Consider the following 16,698-nt stretch of genomic DNA (forward strand, 5'->3'; position numbering starts at 1 on the left):
CTTTATATCCTGCAGATGGAAAGACACTCGGAGTGTCTGCAGCAGATTCAAATGCTGCAGGATGGCTCTGGCACACACCAACAGGAAAATACAGTAGACATTTCTAGTACTTTGAAGCAGCGCCATATCTTTCTTCGACAGTAACTAATCTCCTTTGGAAAAAATGCTCTTGGCTTGCTTCTAGAGACTGAGGGCTCTGACCTCAGAGAACACCAAGTGATCATAAGACCAAGCAATATCTAATACACCAAACGATAAAGCTGAACAAGTGTGAGAATATAATCCATCACCAAATGGAGGTGTAACATAAGAGATCAGCCTGGAGTAGCTCCTGAACACCCAGGTAAGGTTGTACGAACAGGTGGCTCAACTCCCACTGCACCTACGTCTTCTGGATGGCTATTTCTCCCCATCCAATGATAACTATGGCTGCTGGGGAGTTTTCTATGACCAGTTGACAGAGAGAAAAGAGAATTCAAGCTTGACTTAGAGATGTTTTCTCAAACTGGCACCAACTGGAAGAGGTCTGCTGAATCATTACATTCAGGAAGGGGTGACTTTCTGGATGACTTTCTGGTGACTTTCTTTCTGTCAGTAGAAAGAAATATTTTATTGTAGGCCAATCGTCAAGCAGTGTCTCTATCTCATTTTCACTTTATGTGGAAGGAAAGATGGTGAGATGAATGGAATTACATCAAAATAGGAGCATGTCAGAGGTGGCTTCAGAGGTGGTTATCAGCACAATGGAAGTTAGTCATCATTATGAGTCTTAATCCAAGAGGCAAAGCCCAGAATCTGCTCCTTCAGGCAATCCAAAATTTCCTAAGCACCAAAACCCCTGTATGGAATCTCTTTCCGCTGAAAATACCTAGAGTGCTTTCCATTCCCTGCACTTAACCTTGACGTAAGAACACACACAGAAATGTGACCTGAGTCATGTCTTTAAATTTTTTATGAAGTCTGTGGTATCTAAATCTCTGCATTCTGATACAGTCTCTCTTCACAGACATCATTCAGTAATTCTACCTACCAAGTAAATTAATCACTCCATCGTTGTAACAAGCAAAAAGTTTGATAAGGTCTTTGAAAAGAAGCATAAATGCAGCATTTATGACACCATTTGTTAGTTCATTTGGATGCACCTAGAAAAAGATGAAAATTTCATCTGTTAACTGCAAGTCATCAAATGACAATTTTTCTCAGAGCATGTTAAAAAGTCTCAAATTATTACCAAGAAATTGACTCATATTCAACAGATGCTATATAACTCTTTTACTAATTCTACTAATATATAAAAAAGGATTGCCAATTGTTTGCTTCGATTTAAGTCAATGAAGTTGGCCTATCAAGTATAAGAAAAATACACATTTTATTTGATTAATGATCCACAGAGAAATCACACCCAACTTCTGAACACTTGTCCTCTTCCTGCTTTCACTATGTTGTAGTACATTCTTTCCCTCCCCGTATGTAATGGTCTCTTTGGAAGGGTTCAGACACCAAGGGCCTGCAGTGACTCAGAGAGGAAGCCTAGCATAGGGAATAGATACCTTAGCTCCTAAACTAAACAACTACCCCTAAAATAATTCTTGAGACTCATAGCATTTACCCACCACCCACCAAATACTCTAATCACCAGCAAAAGAAGAATAATTTCTCCCCATTTCCCAATCCCTGCTCTGCTCTTTCTCATTCTATGACTTCTTTTCTCTTTTAATTAAGACAATACCATCATCAAAGGTAAGGAAAGCAAAGAAAAATGAATGAATAAAGACAAAAAAGTTAAGGGAAGTAGTCCCATATATAGCTAAGCGAACTCCTTACTGTAAAATCTTTCATAAGACAGTAACATGGTTTACTGCTTTTTCTGAAATTTCACGGGAGTTGGGTGCTGCGACTAGGACTTGGTGATAGACTAACCCATATAATCTTAACAGAGATTTCAACTAACAGTATTTGAGGAAAATCTTTGTTTTAGTCAATCACCAAAATAGACGAAAGCTCACAATGTGAGTTACAAATCTCCCTACATGTCAGAATATTTTATTTTCATGAATCAGATGTTTCTTTAATTGAACTTTTTATTTTGAAATTACTGCAAGTCCACATGCAATTATTAAAAAAAAATAAGAGATTCCACATACTATTTACAAAATTATAGTACAATCTCACAATCAGGATATGGATACTGATACAATATACCAATCTTACTCAGATTTCTGCAATTTTACTTGCTGCAAATGTGTTTAGTTCTATATAATCTTATCACATGTATAAACTAGCATACTTACACCAGAGTCATGACACAGGTATGGTTTTAAGAAACAAGTCATGTTGGTATCATCCAAAAGAAGGACCATGACAAAAGAAAAATAATTCTCTTCTGTGGACAGTGTCATACAAGCAGACTGTATAAAATGGTTTTTAACAGCAGGCTGGGGTATTTACCTGCCGGACATCCCTTCTGCAGCCACTTGATCCTGTCAAACACAACAGGAGGCCACCATCCTGCTCTGAATATACAGATCCAAGAATTCACTGCTTGTGGTTTTCCATGACTGAAGTTATTTAACACCTGTAAATTGCTCTGACAATCTGGGCAACCAAAATTATCTCCACCGCACTGACAGCCTAAACTAAGTGTTCATCCAGTTCACTGACATGAAAATGAAAGTGTTAGTCGCTCAGTCGTATCCAACTCTTTGCAACCCCATGGATTGTACCTCTGTCCGTGGAATTCTGCAGGCAAGAATAGTGGAGTGGGTTGCCATTGCCTTCTCCTGGTGATCTTCCCAACCTAGGGATCGAACCCAGGTTTCCCACATGGCAGACGGATTCTTTACCAGCTGAGCCGCCAGGGAAGCCCAAGAATACTGGAGTGGGTAGCCTATCCCTTCTCCAAGGCAATCTTCCCGACCCAGGACTCGAACCAGGGTCTCCTGCATTGCATGTGGATTCTCTACCAACTGAGCTACCAGGGAAGCCCCTCATTGACATGAGGGGAATCTAAATCTACTTCCTGAGGAAATTCTTTATCTTTAGCCCACTTTCCAATAAAAAGCAACATGACTGCGTAAGATGCATTTTCTGATGAGATACGCACATCAAATTCCAGCAGTGCATCAATTTGTCCCTGCAGTATGGGCATGCTCTTCAGCAGCTTCTCAGGAGCCATTGTCCTCATGACACCATCAGCCCTACAATCAATAAAAAAAGGAAAAGGTCAAACTTACTTGCATGTGGGAAACTTGAGACCCTGTACATTGTTCTGAGCTATTCTCCTCCTGTGCTGTGTGTGCTCAGTCGCTCAGTCGTGTCCAGCTCTTTGCGACCCCACGGACTACAGCCCTTCAGGCTGCTCTGTCCATGGGGATTCTCCAGGCAAGAATACTGGAGTGGGCTGCCATTTCCTCCTCCAGGGGATCCCAATCCAGGGATCAAACCCAGGTCTCCCACGCTGCAGGCGGATTCATTACCATCTGAGACCTGTGCATTGATTTTGAGATATGAAGAGGCCATGTTGGTTCTCCTCTCTATACTCACAATCCTCAACCACACAGGCAATGCTTTCTATGCACCGCCCTCAGTGTGGCCTGGATGAAAGAGGCCAGCTGAATTTACGAATGGTCTTTTCTAAGCCTACAACAGAAATGTTAATACTAGTATTAACACTCTAGGTTCCCTAAACCCCAGTTTGTTTGTTTTTGAGAGAGACATAAAACATGTCTTGGAAGACTTCAAAACCTGTAGGACTAGGAGCAGAATTTATACTAATAACCATCAAGTGATGAAAAGGACATTCTGATTTGCAGTTTGGCCAAAAAGAGCTGAGTGTAAATAACCAGCTGAAGAGAATGAGACTGCAGGGAGCACTGCAGGGAACACTCACCGCAGGCCTCCTAAGGAGCCCCTGTATCCAAATGGTCAAAGAAAAGCAGGACCAAAACAGCGGAGGAAAATGCCCAGGTGATGTGAACGGGCTGATAATGGCAGCTTTTGGGGTCTCTCCCACTCCTAGGGCAGGAAGAGCATCCCCAAGTGCTCTTATATGCCTATTCAGGGTGCAGAAGTTTCTAAGAAGGCTGTGGCCCTACTGTGGAGAGGTCATGATCGAGCTAGAATATCAGCTATGGCTGCCCAGGGCCACATAAGAAGTCAGAGGAAGAAATATGAACCAGAATCATCTCTAATAGAAGGGAATAAAGCCAAAATCTTAATTTTATAAAATGTTCACCCACAAGAAACTGATCTGTATTGAACAGGCAAGATTATATTTTTCAGCTAAGTTTAGGTCAGCTATCAGAAAATAGAGCTCTATCTTTTGGGGGTGATTCTTGAGACTAAAATATTAAACTTTCTATAATATGTTGCCATTATTTCAAATTAGGAATGGATACAGGATCGGCAGAGGAAGAGATGGTTAGATAGCATCATCAACTCAATGGACATGAAGCTGAGCAAACTCCGGGAGATACTGGAGGACAGAGGAGCTTGCCATGCTACAGTCCATGAGGTCACAAAAGTCAGACACGACTTAGTGACTGCACAACAAGATGGGTACAGATTTATGGCTGAACACTTCTGATTACATTCAAACATGTACTTAGAGGAAAATAAATGGTAATTATAAATTAAACATGCAAATGTTTCTGTATCAGTGAGATTTTCCTAGCCAATGGTTAGTATTATCAGTTCAATTACAGTGTGTTTGTATGTGCGCTTGTGTGTGTGCACATAAAATAGTATGGGCTTCCCTGGTCGCTCAGTAGTGAATAATCTGCCTGCCAATGCAGGAGACACAGGTTTAGTCCCTGGGTCAGGAAGATCCCCTGGAGGAGGAAAATGGCAACCCACTCCAGTATTCCTGCTTGGGAAACCCCATGGACAGAGAAGACTGCTGGGCTACATCCATGGGGTTGCAAAAGAGTGGGACAAGACACAGTAGCTCAACGGCAACAACAATGTATAATAGTAGAACAGTATTACCTGTCAAAAACAGATCTCCATGCATACACACAGTTCAGTTTCACCTCAAACAAAACACACTGAAATAATTATTGTCAGCTACAGCCACATTCTTTTAAATGAAACCTGTTTAAATTCTCTCCATTTAAAATTATTTAAAAGTATGTAAGTATTCCAAGAATTCTGAGTTGATTTTAACAAAATAAACTGTTGTACTATGTCAACTCTGAGCAGCAAATCAGATTTTCTGCATGAAAATAAAAACACAGTAACATTGCAACCTTAAGGGTAACTTTCATAATATTACTAGTTGAGTTTCTTTTTTTTTTTTTTAGGTGATTGTAAACTGGGCCTCCATGACAAAAATTAGTTGGTAGTTAACTTAGTTAAGATAAATCAAGTATGTCTCAAAGACTTACTCTGCTCAAACAAATATGAGAAAAAAAAAACATACCCTTTCTTCACTCTGGCAAAATCAAATGCCATCTGTCTGTAAGAGAAAGCCTTTTCATTCAAATATCTACTATAGCGCCTTATGAAGGTAGACATGTCATAACCTGGAGGAAGGGCAGAGGAAATAAAACTAATTAATAAAATATGTTCAACTGTGCTTTGCTTAGTTCCAATTTTTTTAAACTCCTCAAATGTAAGTAATTCTAAGATGAGGTGAATAAGTGTACCAGATAGGCCTCATTTAAAATCCTACTTCAGGCAAAAATACTTTTGGCATGAGACATTTCAAGACTATTCCATTTAGTTATGCTACCATCTTTGCACAGAATGGTTTTTTTTCTGATTTTCTCTTGCATTTTTGCTCAGTATTTTGGACTTAATACATGTAGTTATCTGAGAACTATCCAGGCTTGGTGTGCTTGCCTATATATAATAGAAAACCAGAAAATACCACGAATGTAGTACAAATGACTGTCCTATAATTGTACTACAAATCTTATTAATTTACAAAAACATTTGAAACTGAGTACTTTTAAGTTGGGAATGTATTTTTAACTTCACTGCCTCCTGTATCTTCATAAACAAACAACTGTGGGTCTAGCATACCCATTGTTATTTTTAAGGTAAACACTGAAAGACAATAAAATTAATACATAATTCATATGCTGAGTTGCCTAACAATTAAATATTTTAAAGCTACTATAAAGTAACTATATAGATACATTTATATTTTAGTCTTAGATATCCAGTGGAGCTATCAGTTACAGTGATCTTCAATGAATTATTTTGAATTAATAATTTAAAATATCAAAAGATTCTGTATCAAAAACATTAGCAAGAAAATTATAAAACATAATATTCTTACCATGAGACCCACTTTTGTCCAAAAAATTGCTGAGATTAAAGAGTGTATTTCTAGAAGCCAAATACTGAATAAATCTCTGAAAAACAAAAATCAGAATCAAATATCAATATTCTCCAATCATTAATTTCAATAATTTCTGATATTAAAGGGAATTTTTAGGGAATTTCTAAATATATGCATTCCCATTGTGACCTTTTTTCTTTTTACTAAGTATAAAGTTTCCTAGTCTCCCAGTTTTCTCTAATGGGGAATAAAAACTGAATCATACTCACTGAATCAGAATTAAATTTTATGATCTTTCATTTCTGTGTATAACAGAAACATTCAAATTTAATAGGATTCAGTTAGCATCCCATATAAAATGGCTAATTTTTAGTTTGTCAGTATTTTCCAAAATGAAACACTGTTATGTAAGCAATTTTCACACAGAGGCACAAAGGAATACTTCCAATAGGAAAAACAATTTTGCTGTTCCTTTCTCCTAACATTTTTGTCCATTAATGTTTACATGGCATATACATATTTAACACATGTCTAACAACATTTTTCTGAAAAACAGCTGAACAGAAGAGTGGGACGGTACTCCAGATGACTTTTCTATATACTTCCTCCTATTTTTCTAATTAGCAAAAGCGTAAAGGGACTTAAGGCTTATCAGTCTCCCTCCCCTGTCCTAAAAAGAAAACTTGGGTTTCTGAGCTTTACCTCATTTCCATGCACCATGAGATGATGTGTAGTGACTAAAGCTTTAAATACAACCACCCAGCTACTGTTCGTCGCCCGCTCAAAGAGCGTGTCTGCCATCTGAGGAATATTAACATTGGTCTCATTGGTAGCCTGGATCAAATCTATGAGAACAGAAGATTTTGGTCAATAACACAAATGATTGTGTAAAAAAAAAAATCATTTCATATTTTAAACATTTAAACCTGTTTACAAAAGCATGAGTCCAAAATTGCATTGACAACAGCTAAACAAATGTTCAAAAATTGTATGTAATATTTTCACACATGGACACATTAATAAATACATTTACCCAATGTATTTACTTTTTCTTGGGCTTTTTTCCTATTGAACTCTCTTCTGTATCCTCTTTTGAATTTAATCCATTTTCTGCCCTCAGTGTAGTTCTTTAGAAATAACAAACTCCAGGAATGCTAAGCTTCATGTTAATCTTTTTTATCACTTCTAGAAAAATGTCTCAAACATGCAGATATTTATTCTATACACCATCTGAAGGCAATAGCATATTTTTTGAAACAGTGTATCAAAAAGCTTACTTCATCTGGATTTTAATTTTGATGGGTGCTAATGAACACACTTGTCATGTAAGTGGCAGAGGAGAGTAAACACTAAAAGAGGGAAGAATTCCTCTATACCCATCTAAAGCTTTTACAGAACATCATACAGGCATTAAACTACTATGATTTGACCTGAGTTTATAAAAGAGCAAATCTTTGTAATACATTCACTGTCCACATCTACATATTAGCTGTGATTCCAGCTGTACCTCAGGGGAAAAAAAGGTCTATAGCCACAAAAGAGGCTGCCCAGAATCCAGAAAATAGAGCACTGTCAAAAACTTAGCTGAGGCAACCAAAGATTCTGTGCTAAGGAACAGAAGCGAAGCCACTCTGGGGCAGTGTGGCCTTACTGCAACAGCACAAGGTAACCTCTTCAGCAAAACAAAACTGCAGGAATTCTATCAGAGGTCATCCCCACCCTACAGAGGACCATATGTGATACCCAGGGCCTACAATATTCCATGTAACAAACGCAATGACAAACCCACCCTGTTCCTCACTTAAAATCCACACTTAGTCCCCATTAAGCTCCACATTTGTTTTATGCATCTATTTTTCAAAAAAATAAATTTTTAAAAACTGACACTCCATCACTGAAATAGCTCTTAGAATCTAAGATTAAAGGGTATCAATCATTGATATGAATTATAAATGGACCAAACCAGATTTCTTTCTTACTTTATATTTATTTTAAACTTCTAGTCCCTGAACAGCCATCCCGTAATGTCTCCTTTTATTGGAATGCTACTCATTCTTCAGGAAATCTTTCCTGGTCCCATTTAAATGTAGTCACATGTTCCTCTGCTTAAAAACCTGAGGCATTTTATTCTTAGTGCCTAAAAGCTGGAGGGCTACTGTCCATGGTGTTGCAAAGAGTCGGACACGACTGAACACACACACACATCCACATCAGATGTGTGTCTATCATAAGTCCCTACAGTTCTCTGAGGACGGAAACAATCATACCAATGTCTCTTCCTGGCAGGGCTTTGGAGAACACAGCACACAGTGAACATGCGTTGAACAAAATGTATAATAACCAAAACACTTTCCCCCAAATCTAAGTAAACAGTTCTTTGAAAAAGACAAATTGCTATGCTCTAACATGATTTTCCAATATTATATCATAGGACTGCTTTATACCTGAAACTCATTATCAGCTACAAGCTCTTCTATTCCTTTATTTATTCAACTGGTGATGTGGAAATGTACTGCTGATCAGAGTAGATGAATACATGCTCAGATAATAAAGAAGTCCCTGGAAGAATACAGAGATGCAGGATGACAGAGCAGGAAAGAGCCCAGGTCCAGAGCCCAGCTCAGCAACCATTTAGACGTGCAACTTCAGAGAAATCACTTAATATACCTGTGGTTTGGTTCCTTACCTTTAAAACGGTGGTAATAATTACTACCTTTCAGAGTTATTACAGGGTTTCCCTGGGGGCTCAGCAGTAAAAACTCAGCCTGCAATGCAGGAGCTGCAGGAGACTTGGGTTTGATCTCTCAGTCGGGAAGATCCCCTGGAGGAGGGTATGGCAATTCACTCCAGTACTCCTAGTTGGAAAATCCCATGGACAGAGGAACCTGGCCGGCTACAGTCCACAGGATCGTAAAGAGTCGGAAAGGACATAACCGAAGCAACTAAGCACCGGTTATTACAAAGATTGCAGATGATCTGAAGAAAGTAGGTACCCAAAGTAAATGTTTGTAAATGCTGCTATCCATACACTGCACTGAGAATATGGTGGGGCATTAGCAAAGATGCCATGGAAAGGAAAGAGTTAAGTGGGACCCTAAAGTCAGCTGTGACGTGGGAGGGGAATGAGGACATTTTTAGCAAATGTGCAAAGAGTAAAGCTGTAAAAAAATGATGAATGTGACAGAGCACTGGGTTTGAGTCTAGAGGGGTGAGATGGAGTGGGAGGAAGGTTCAAGAGGGAGGGGACATATGTATACCTATGGCTGATTCATGTTGATGTATGGTAGAAATGAACACAATATTGTAAAGCAATTATCCCCCAATTAAAAAATAAATAAAAGAGGTACCATCTCATGCCAGTCAGACTGGCTGCTATCCAAAAGTCTGCAAACAATAAATGCTGGAGAGGGTGTGGAGAAAAGGGAACCTTCTTACACTTTTGGTGGAAATGCAAACTAGTACAGCTACTATGGAGAACAGTGTGGAGATTCCTTAAAAAACTGGAAATAGAACTGCCATACGCCCCAGCAATCCCACTGCTGGGCGTACACACCGAGGAAACCAGAATTGAAAGAGACACGTGTACCCCAGTGTTCATCGCAGCAGTGTTTACAATAGCTGGGACATGGAAGCAACCTAGATGTCCATCGGCAGACAAATGGATAAGAAAGCTGTGGTACATGTACACAATGGAATATTACTCAACTATTAAAAAGAACGAATTTGAGTCAGTTCTAATGAGGTAGATGAAACTGGAGCCTATTATACAGAGTGAAGTAAGTCAGAAAGAAAAACACCAATACAGCGTATTAGTGCATATATATGGAATTTAGAAAGATGGTAATGATGACTCTACATGCCAGACAGCAGAAGAGACACAGATATAAAGAACAGACTTTTGGACTCTGTGGGAGAAGGTGAGGGTGGGGTGATTTGAGAGAACAGTACTGAAACACGTATATTACCATATGTGAAATAGATGACCAGTCCAAGTTGGATGCATGAAACAGGGCACTCAAAGCCGGTGCACTGGGACAGCCCAGAGGGATGGGATGGGGAGGGAGAGAGGTGGGAGGGGGGTTCAGGATGGGGGACACATGTACACCCGTGGCTGATTCATGTCAATGTATGGCAAAACCACCACAATATTGTAAAGTAATTAGCCTCCAATTAAAATAATTAATTTTAAAAATAAATAAAATTTTAAAAAATGAGTGCCTCCTAGGAGAACTGTGGTGGTTTGGGGCTGTGTATATGTGGGCAGATGGAGGGGAGAGCTTAACTAAAGAGCCAAGGAAAGGCCAGTGAGAGATCTCACACCTCATATTAAAGAGTTTCAACTTTAACTTATGGAGCAAGGGGGAACCCCTGGGAGTACTTCAGCAGAAAAGTACCAATAAAACTCTTCTTTCACAGGCAACCACGTGACTTGGCCGACTACTAAATAATATCTTTAAGTATAAGAAAAGATACAAGGTAAGAAATAATTACCTTTGTCTGAAAAGATACAACAGAGACAAGGGCAAGTTAGAAAGCCCAGCTGAGAGCCAGGGAGAAGACGAACCTGAACTCATGAAAAGGCAGTGGAGACAGAGAGAAAAGATGAAAGTAGCAGAAAAATATTTAGGAGGTAAGGCTGTTGCGGATTTGCAAGTGAGCACACAAATATTGTAAGGAAAATGAATCTTAAATTTAATTACAGATTTCTAGTTTAGGGCCCGGTGAATGCTTTTTTACTGACACAGGAGGAAAGCTGGTTCCAAAGGAGATATAAACTATTTTTGACATGATATATATGAAGTAGCTGTTGGAACTCAAGTTGAAATGTCTGAAAGGCGACTGGAAAGAAATGAAATGCTAGTTGTTCAGTCGTGTCCAACTCTTTGCGACCCCCATGGACTGGGGCTTGCCAGGCTCTTCTGTCCATGGGATTCTCCAGACAAGAATCCTGGAGTGGGTTGCATTTTCTTCTCCAGGGGATCTATATGACCCAGGGATCAAACCCAGGTCTCCAGTATTGCAGGAAAACTCTTTACCGTCTGAGCCACTAGGGAAGCTCAGGGGACTGGAAGCTGGTTCTAAAGCTTAGGAGAAACACGTGGCCTAGACACAACTTTGGGAGTCACCAGCAACAATAAACAGTTAGGACCAGACATGGAACAACAGACTGGTTCCAAATTGGGAAAGGAGTACGCCAAGGCTGTATATTGTCACTCTGCTTATTTAGCTTATATGCAGAGTACATCATATGAAATTCCGGGCTGGATGACGCAAAAGCTGGAATCAAGATTGCTGGGAGAAATATCAACAACCTCAGATGTGCAGATGACACTACCCTAATGGCAGAAAGCAAAGAGGAATTAAAGAGCCTTTTGAAGAGAGTGAAAGAGAAGAGTGAAAAATATGATTTAAAACTCAACTTTCAAAAAACTAAAATCATGGCATCTGGTCTCATCACTTCGTGGCAAACAGATGGGGATAAATGGAAACAGTGACAGAATTTTTATTTTCTTGGGCTCCAAAATCACTGTGGGCAGTGACTTCAGCCATGAAATTAAAAGACACTGGCTCCTTGGAAGAAAAGTTGTGACAAACCTAGATAGCATATTAAAAAGAAGAGACATTACTTTGTCAACAAAGGTCTGTATAGTCAAAGCTATGGTTTTTCCAGCAGTCATGTACAGATGTGAGAGTTGAACCATGAAGAAGGCTGAGCACCGATGAACTGATGCTTTCAAACTGTGGCGCTGGAGAAGACTCTTGGAAGTCCCTCGGACAGCAAGGACATCAAACCAGTCAATCCTAAGGGAAATCAACCCTGACTATTCATTGGAAGGACTGATGCTGAAGCTGAAGCTCCAATACCTTGGCCACCTGATACAAAGAGTCAACTCACTGGAAAAGACTGATGCTGGGAAAGATTGAGGGCAGGAGGAGAAGGGAGTGACAGAGGATGAGATGTTTGGACAGCATCACCAACACAACGGACATGCATTTGAGCAAACTTCTAGAGATAATGAAGGACAGAGAAGCCTGGAGTGCTGCAGTCCATGGGGTCACAAAGAGTTGGACATGACTGAGCGACTGAACAACAACAGCAATGACATAGGAGATGAGATCATGCATGCAGAGGAGACAACCCACGGATCATACACAGAACAGTGAAAAGTATCTGTTACAAATAAGGAAATAAGAAGCAAAATTAAGAAAGACCAATATTTAGGAGGGCTTCCCTGGTAGCTCAGATGATGAAGAATCCACCTGCGAGGCAGGAGACCCAGGTTTGATCCCTGGGTCAGGAAGATCCCCTGGAGAAGGGAACAGCAACCTACTCCAGTATCCTTGCCTGGAGAATTCCATGGACAGACCACAGAAATGCAAAAAGTCAGGTACAACTGAGCGACTAACGCTATTTAAGAGATGACTGGAAAACAACTGAGTGAAACAGCAGCCAGAATGGTAGAGCGAAGCCTGGGAAAATTAAATTTTGGAGCCAATTAAGAAGAGAGCTTCAAATATTTCAAGTAGCAATTAAGGATAACTGGTATCAAACATTACAGAAAGTCCGGGCAACTAGAACCCCAAGAATAGGATGTATGACTAGGAGACTGCTGCCATGTAAAAGAAATAAATAAAGCCCAAGCACAGACTGGATGTGACATTTAAAGCTAGGAGGCATTTAAGCTTGTTTCAGACCAAGATGGAAAAATCAAAAAGAGCTGAGTTTGAAGAGAGTAGAGGTAATTTATGGGATGTTCTCCAGGCAGGATAAGGTCTAGAACCCAGGGCTCAGATGTGGGGATTAGGTCAGAGAGGGTTACACAATGATGAGAGGTCAAGATGGGTGCTCTTGAGTGGAGACGGGAGAAAGATGACAGAAAGAAGGCCACTGCGAAGCAAGTCCCTGGTGAAGCAGTAAGTTATTAATTTTATTAAATCATAATTTTAGTATGCTCATCTTTGTAATACTCTGTCAGGATTGGCAAACCAGCTTGCTGGGCAAACCAGGTCTGCTTGCTGGTATTTTTGTTTTGTTTTGAAATCATCCTTTATTTATCGCTTTTTCATGCTGCTTTATTTTTTTTTTATTGAAGGACAATTGCCTTACAGAATTTTGTTGCTTTCTGTCAAACCTCAACATGAATCAGCCATAGGTATACATATTTCCCCTCCCTCTTGAAGCTCCCTCCCATCTCCCTCCCCATCTCACCACTCTAGGTTGATAAAGAGCCCCTGTTTGAGTTTCCTGAGCCATACAGCAAATTCCCATTGGCTATCTATTTTACATATGAGGTAATGTAAGGTTCTATGTTACTGTTTCCATACATCTCACCCTCTCCTCCCCTCTCCCCATGTCCACAAGTCTATTCTCTATGTCTGTTTTTCCATTGCTGCCCTGTAAGTAAATTCTTCAGTACCATTTTTCTAGATTCCATATATATGCGTTAGAATACAATATTTATATTTCTCTTTCTGACTTACTTCACTCTGTATAATAGGTTCTAGGTTCATCCACCTCATTAGAACTGACTCAAAGGCATTCCTTTTAATGGCTGAATAATATTCCATTGTGTATATGTACCACATCTTCTTTATCTATTCATCTGTTGATGGACATCTAGATTACTTCCATGTTCTAGCTATTGTAAATAGTGCTGCAATGGACAATGGGATATATGTGTCTCTTTCAATTTTGGTTTCCTCGGGGTATATGCCTAGGAGTGGGATTGCTGGGTCATATGGTGGTTTTATTGCTAGTTTTTTAAGGAATCTTCACACCATCTTCCATAGTGGCTGTATCTATTTATATTCCCACCAACAGTGCAAGAGCGTTCCCTTTTCTCCACACTCTCTCCAGCATTTATTGTTGGTAGACTTTTTGATGATGGACATTCTGACCGGTCACTGGTGAGGTGATTATCTCACTGTAGCTCTGAATTGCATTTCTCTAACATTAAGCAATGTTGAGCATCTTTTCGTGTGTTTGTTAGACATCTGTATGCCTTCTTTGGAGAAATGTCTGTTTAGGTCTTTTTCCCACTTTTTGATTGGGTTGTTTGTTTTTCTGGTCTTGATTTGTATGAACTGCTTGTATATTTTGGAAATTAATCCTTTGTCAGTTGTTTCATTTGCTATTATTTTTCTCCCATTCTGAGGGTTGTCTTTTCACCTTGCTTAAAGTTTCCTTTGCTGTGCAAGAGCTTTTAAGTTTAATCAGGTCCCACTTGTTTACTTTTGTTTTTATTTTCATTACTTTAGGAGGTGGGTCATAGAGGATCTTGCTTTGATTTATGTCATCGAGGGTTCTGCCTATGTTTTCCTCTAAGAGTTTTATAGTTTCTGGTCTTACATTTAGGTCTTTAGTCCATTGTGAGTTTATCTTTGTGTATGGTGTTAGGAAGTGTTCCAATTTCATTCTTTTACATGTAGCTGTCCAGTTTTCCCAGCACCATTTATTGAAGAGGCTGTCTTTGTCCCATTGCATATTCTTGCCTCCTTTGTCAAATATAAGGTACCCATAAGTGCATGGGTTTCTTTCTGGGTTTTTTATCTTGTTCCATTGGTCTATATTTCTGTTTTTGTGCCAGTACCATACTGTCTTGATGACTGTAGCTTTGTAGTATAACCTGAAGTCAGGAAGCTTGGTTCCTCCAGCGCCATTCTTCTTTCTCAAGACTGCTTTGGCTCTTCAGGGTCTTTTGTGTTTCCATATGAATTGTGAAATTTTTTGTTTTAGTTCTGTGAAAAATGTCATTGGCAATTTTATAGGGTTCACGTTGAATCTGCAGATTGCATTTGGTAGTATAGTCATTTTCACAATATTGATTCTTCCTACCCAGGAACATGGAATATCTCTCCATCTGTCTATGCCGTCTTTGATTTCTTTCATTAGTGTCTTATAATTTTCTGTGTACAGTTCTTTTGTCTCCTTGCGTAAGTTTATTCCTAGATATTTAATTCTTTTTGTTGCAATGGTGAATGGGATTGATTCCTTAATTTCTCTGATTTTTCACTGTTAGTACATAGAAATGCAAGTGATTTCTGTGTATTGATTTTGTATCCTGAAACTTTGCTAAATTCACTGAATAGCTCTAGTAATTTTCTGATACTATCTTTAGGGTTTTCTATGTACAGTATCCATCATCTGCAAACAGTGAGAGCTTTACTTCTTTTCCTATCTGGATTCCTTGTATTTCTTTTTCTTCTCTGATTGCTGTATCTAGGGCTTGCAGAACTATATTGAACAACAGTGGGGAAAGTGGGCACCCTTGTCTTGTTCCTGATCTTAGGGGGAATGCTTTCTGTTTTTCACCATTGAGAGTAATGTTTGCTGTAGGCTTATTATATATGGCCTTTACTATGTTGAGGTAGGTTCCTTCTATGCCCATTTTTTGAAGAGTTTTTTTTTTTTTTGAAGAGTTTTAATCATAAAGGGGTACTGAATTTTGTCAAAGGCTTTTTCTGCATCTATTGAGATGATCATATGGTTTTTATCTTTCAATTTTTTAATATGGTGTATCACATTGATCGATTTGCATATATTGAAGAATCCTTGCATCCCTGGAAGAAATCCAACTTGATGATGGTGTATGAGATTTTTGATGTGTTGCTGAATCTGTTTGCTAAAATTTTGTTGAGGATTTTTGCATCTATGTTCATTAGTAATATTGGCCTATAGTTTTCTTTTTTTGTGTTGTCTTTGTCTGGTTTTGGTATCAGGGTGATGGTGGCCTCGTAGAATGAGTTTGGAAGTGTTTCTTCCTCCGCAACTTTTTGAAAGAGTTTTAGAAGGATAGGCATTAGCTCTTCTCTGAATGTTTGATAGAATTCTCCTGTGAAGCCATCTGGTCCTGAGCTTTGGTTTTTTGGGAGTGCGTCCCGTTTTTGTAATAATGTTCTATTGGTACACAACCACATTCATTTGTTTACATATTGTCTAAGGCTGCTTTCACAATGCAGTGATGTAGGTGAATCATTATAACACTCAACTCAAACTCAATTCTGTGGTTCACAAAGCCTAATATATTACTCATTAAATCTTTATAGAAAATATTAGGTGACCCTGTTCTGTCCTTAAATGGGAAGATGCATAAGGCACTTCTGATGTCTAACAAATAGCAATGTATATTTCAAGAAAAAGCAACTGTGTGCTTGAATTATGAGCTGAACTAACCACTTTTGTCGCAGACTACTGTTTTCACTTAAAAGTATGATTGACAGATTTCAAACCATCATGATTCAGACTTGGTATTCAACAGTTACTTCTCAAAAATAAAATGAACCTGTCACTTTAAAGAAATGAATGGCAGCACTGGTTGCCATTGATAAATTTCAGTCTTTCAGTAAAAATTCGAATTTCTGAAAACTTATCTCTGCCACTGCAAGCCTGGGAACTCTCTAGTACTTCGAGA

At 39.0% G+C, this 16,698-nt stretch overlaps 1 protein-coding gene across 24 annotated transcripts in view; it reads right to left on the minus strand.

The window, feature by feature from the left end:
• SNAP91 (synaptosome associated protein 91) overlaps nucleotides 1-16,698 on the minus strand; it is a 156,198-nt gene that overhangs the window by 92,161 nt on the left and 47,339 nt on the right. For all 24 annotated transcript variants that reach the window (XM_081530487.1, XM_081530485.1, XM_081530468.1 and 21 more), the window contains exons 3-7: nucleotides 6,989-7,131; nucleotides 6,284-6,359; nucleotides 5,420-5,522; nucleotides 3,104-3,197; nucleotides 1,031-1,142 (exon numbers count right to left, since the gene is read on the minus strand). In XM_081530487.1, coding sequence (XP_081386613.1) covers nucleotides 1,031-1,142; nucleotides 3,104-3,197; nucleotides 5,420-5,522; nucleotides 6,284-6,359; nucleotides 6,989-7,131 — 528 coding nt within the window. The remainder of the gene's footprint in view (nucleotides 1-1,030; nucleotides 1,143-3,103; nucleotides 3,198-5,419; nucleotides 5,523-6,283; nucleotides 6,360-6,988; nucleotides 7,132-16,698) is intronic.

This window comes from Giraffa tippelskirchi, chromosome 9 (genome assembly GCF_054371585.1).
Source record: "Giraffa tippelskirchi isolate mGirTip1 chromosome 9, T2T-mGirTip1v1.2.pri, whole genome shotgun sequence".
In the NCBI taxonomy this organism is placed as follows: Eukaryota; Metazoa; Chordata; class Mammalia; order Artiodactyla; family Giraffidae; genus Giraffa; species Giraffa tippelskirchi.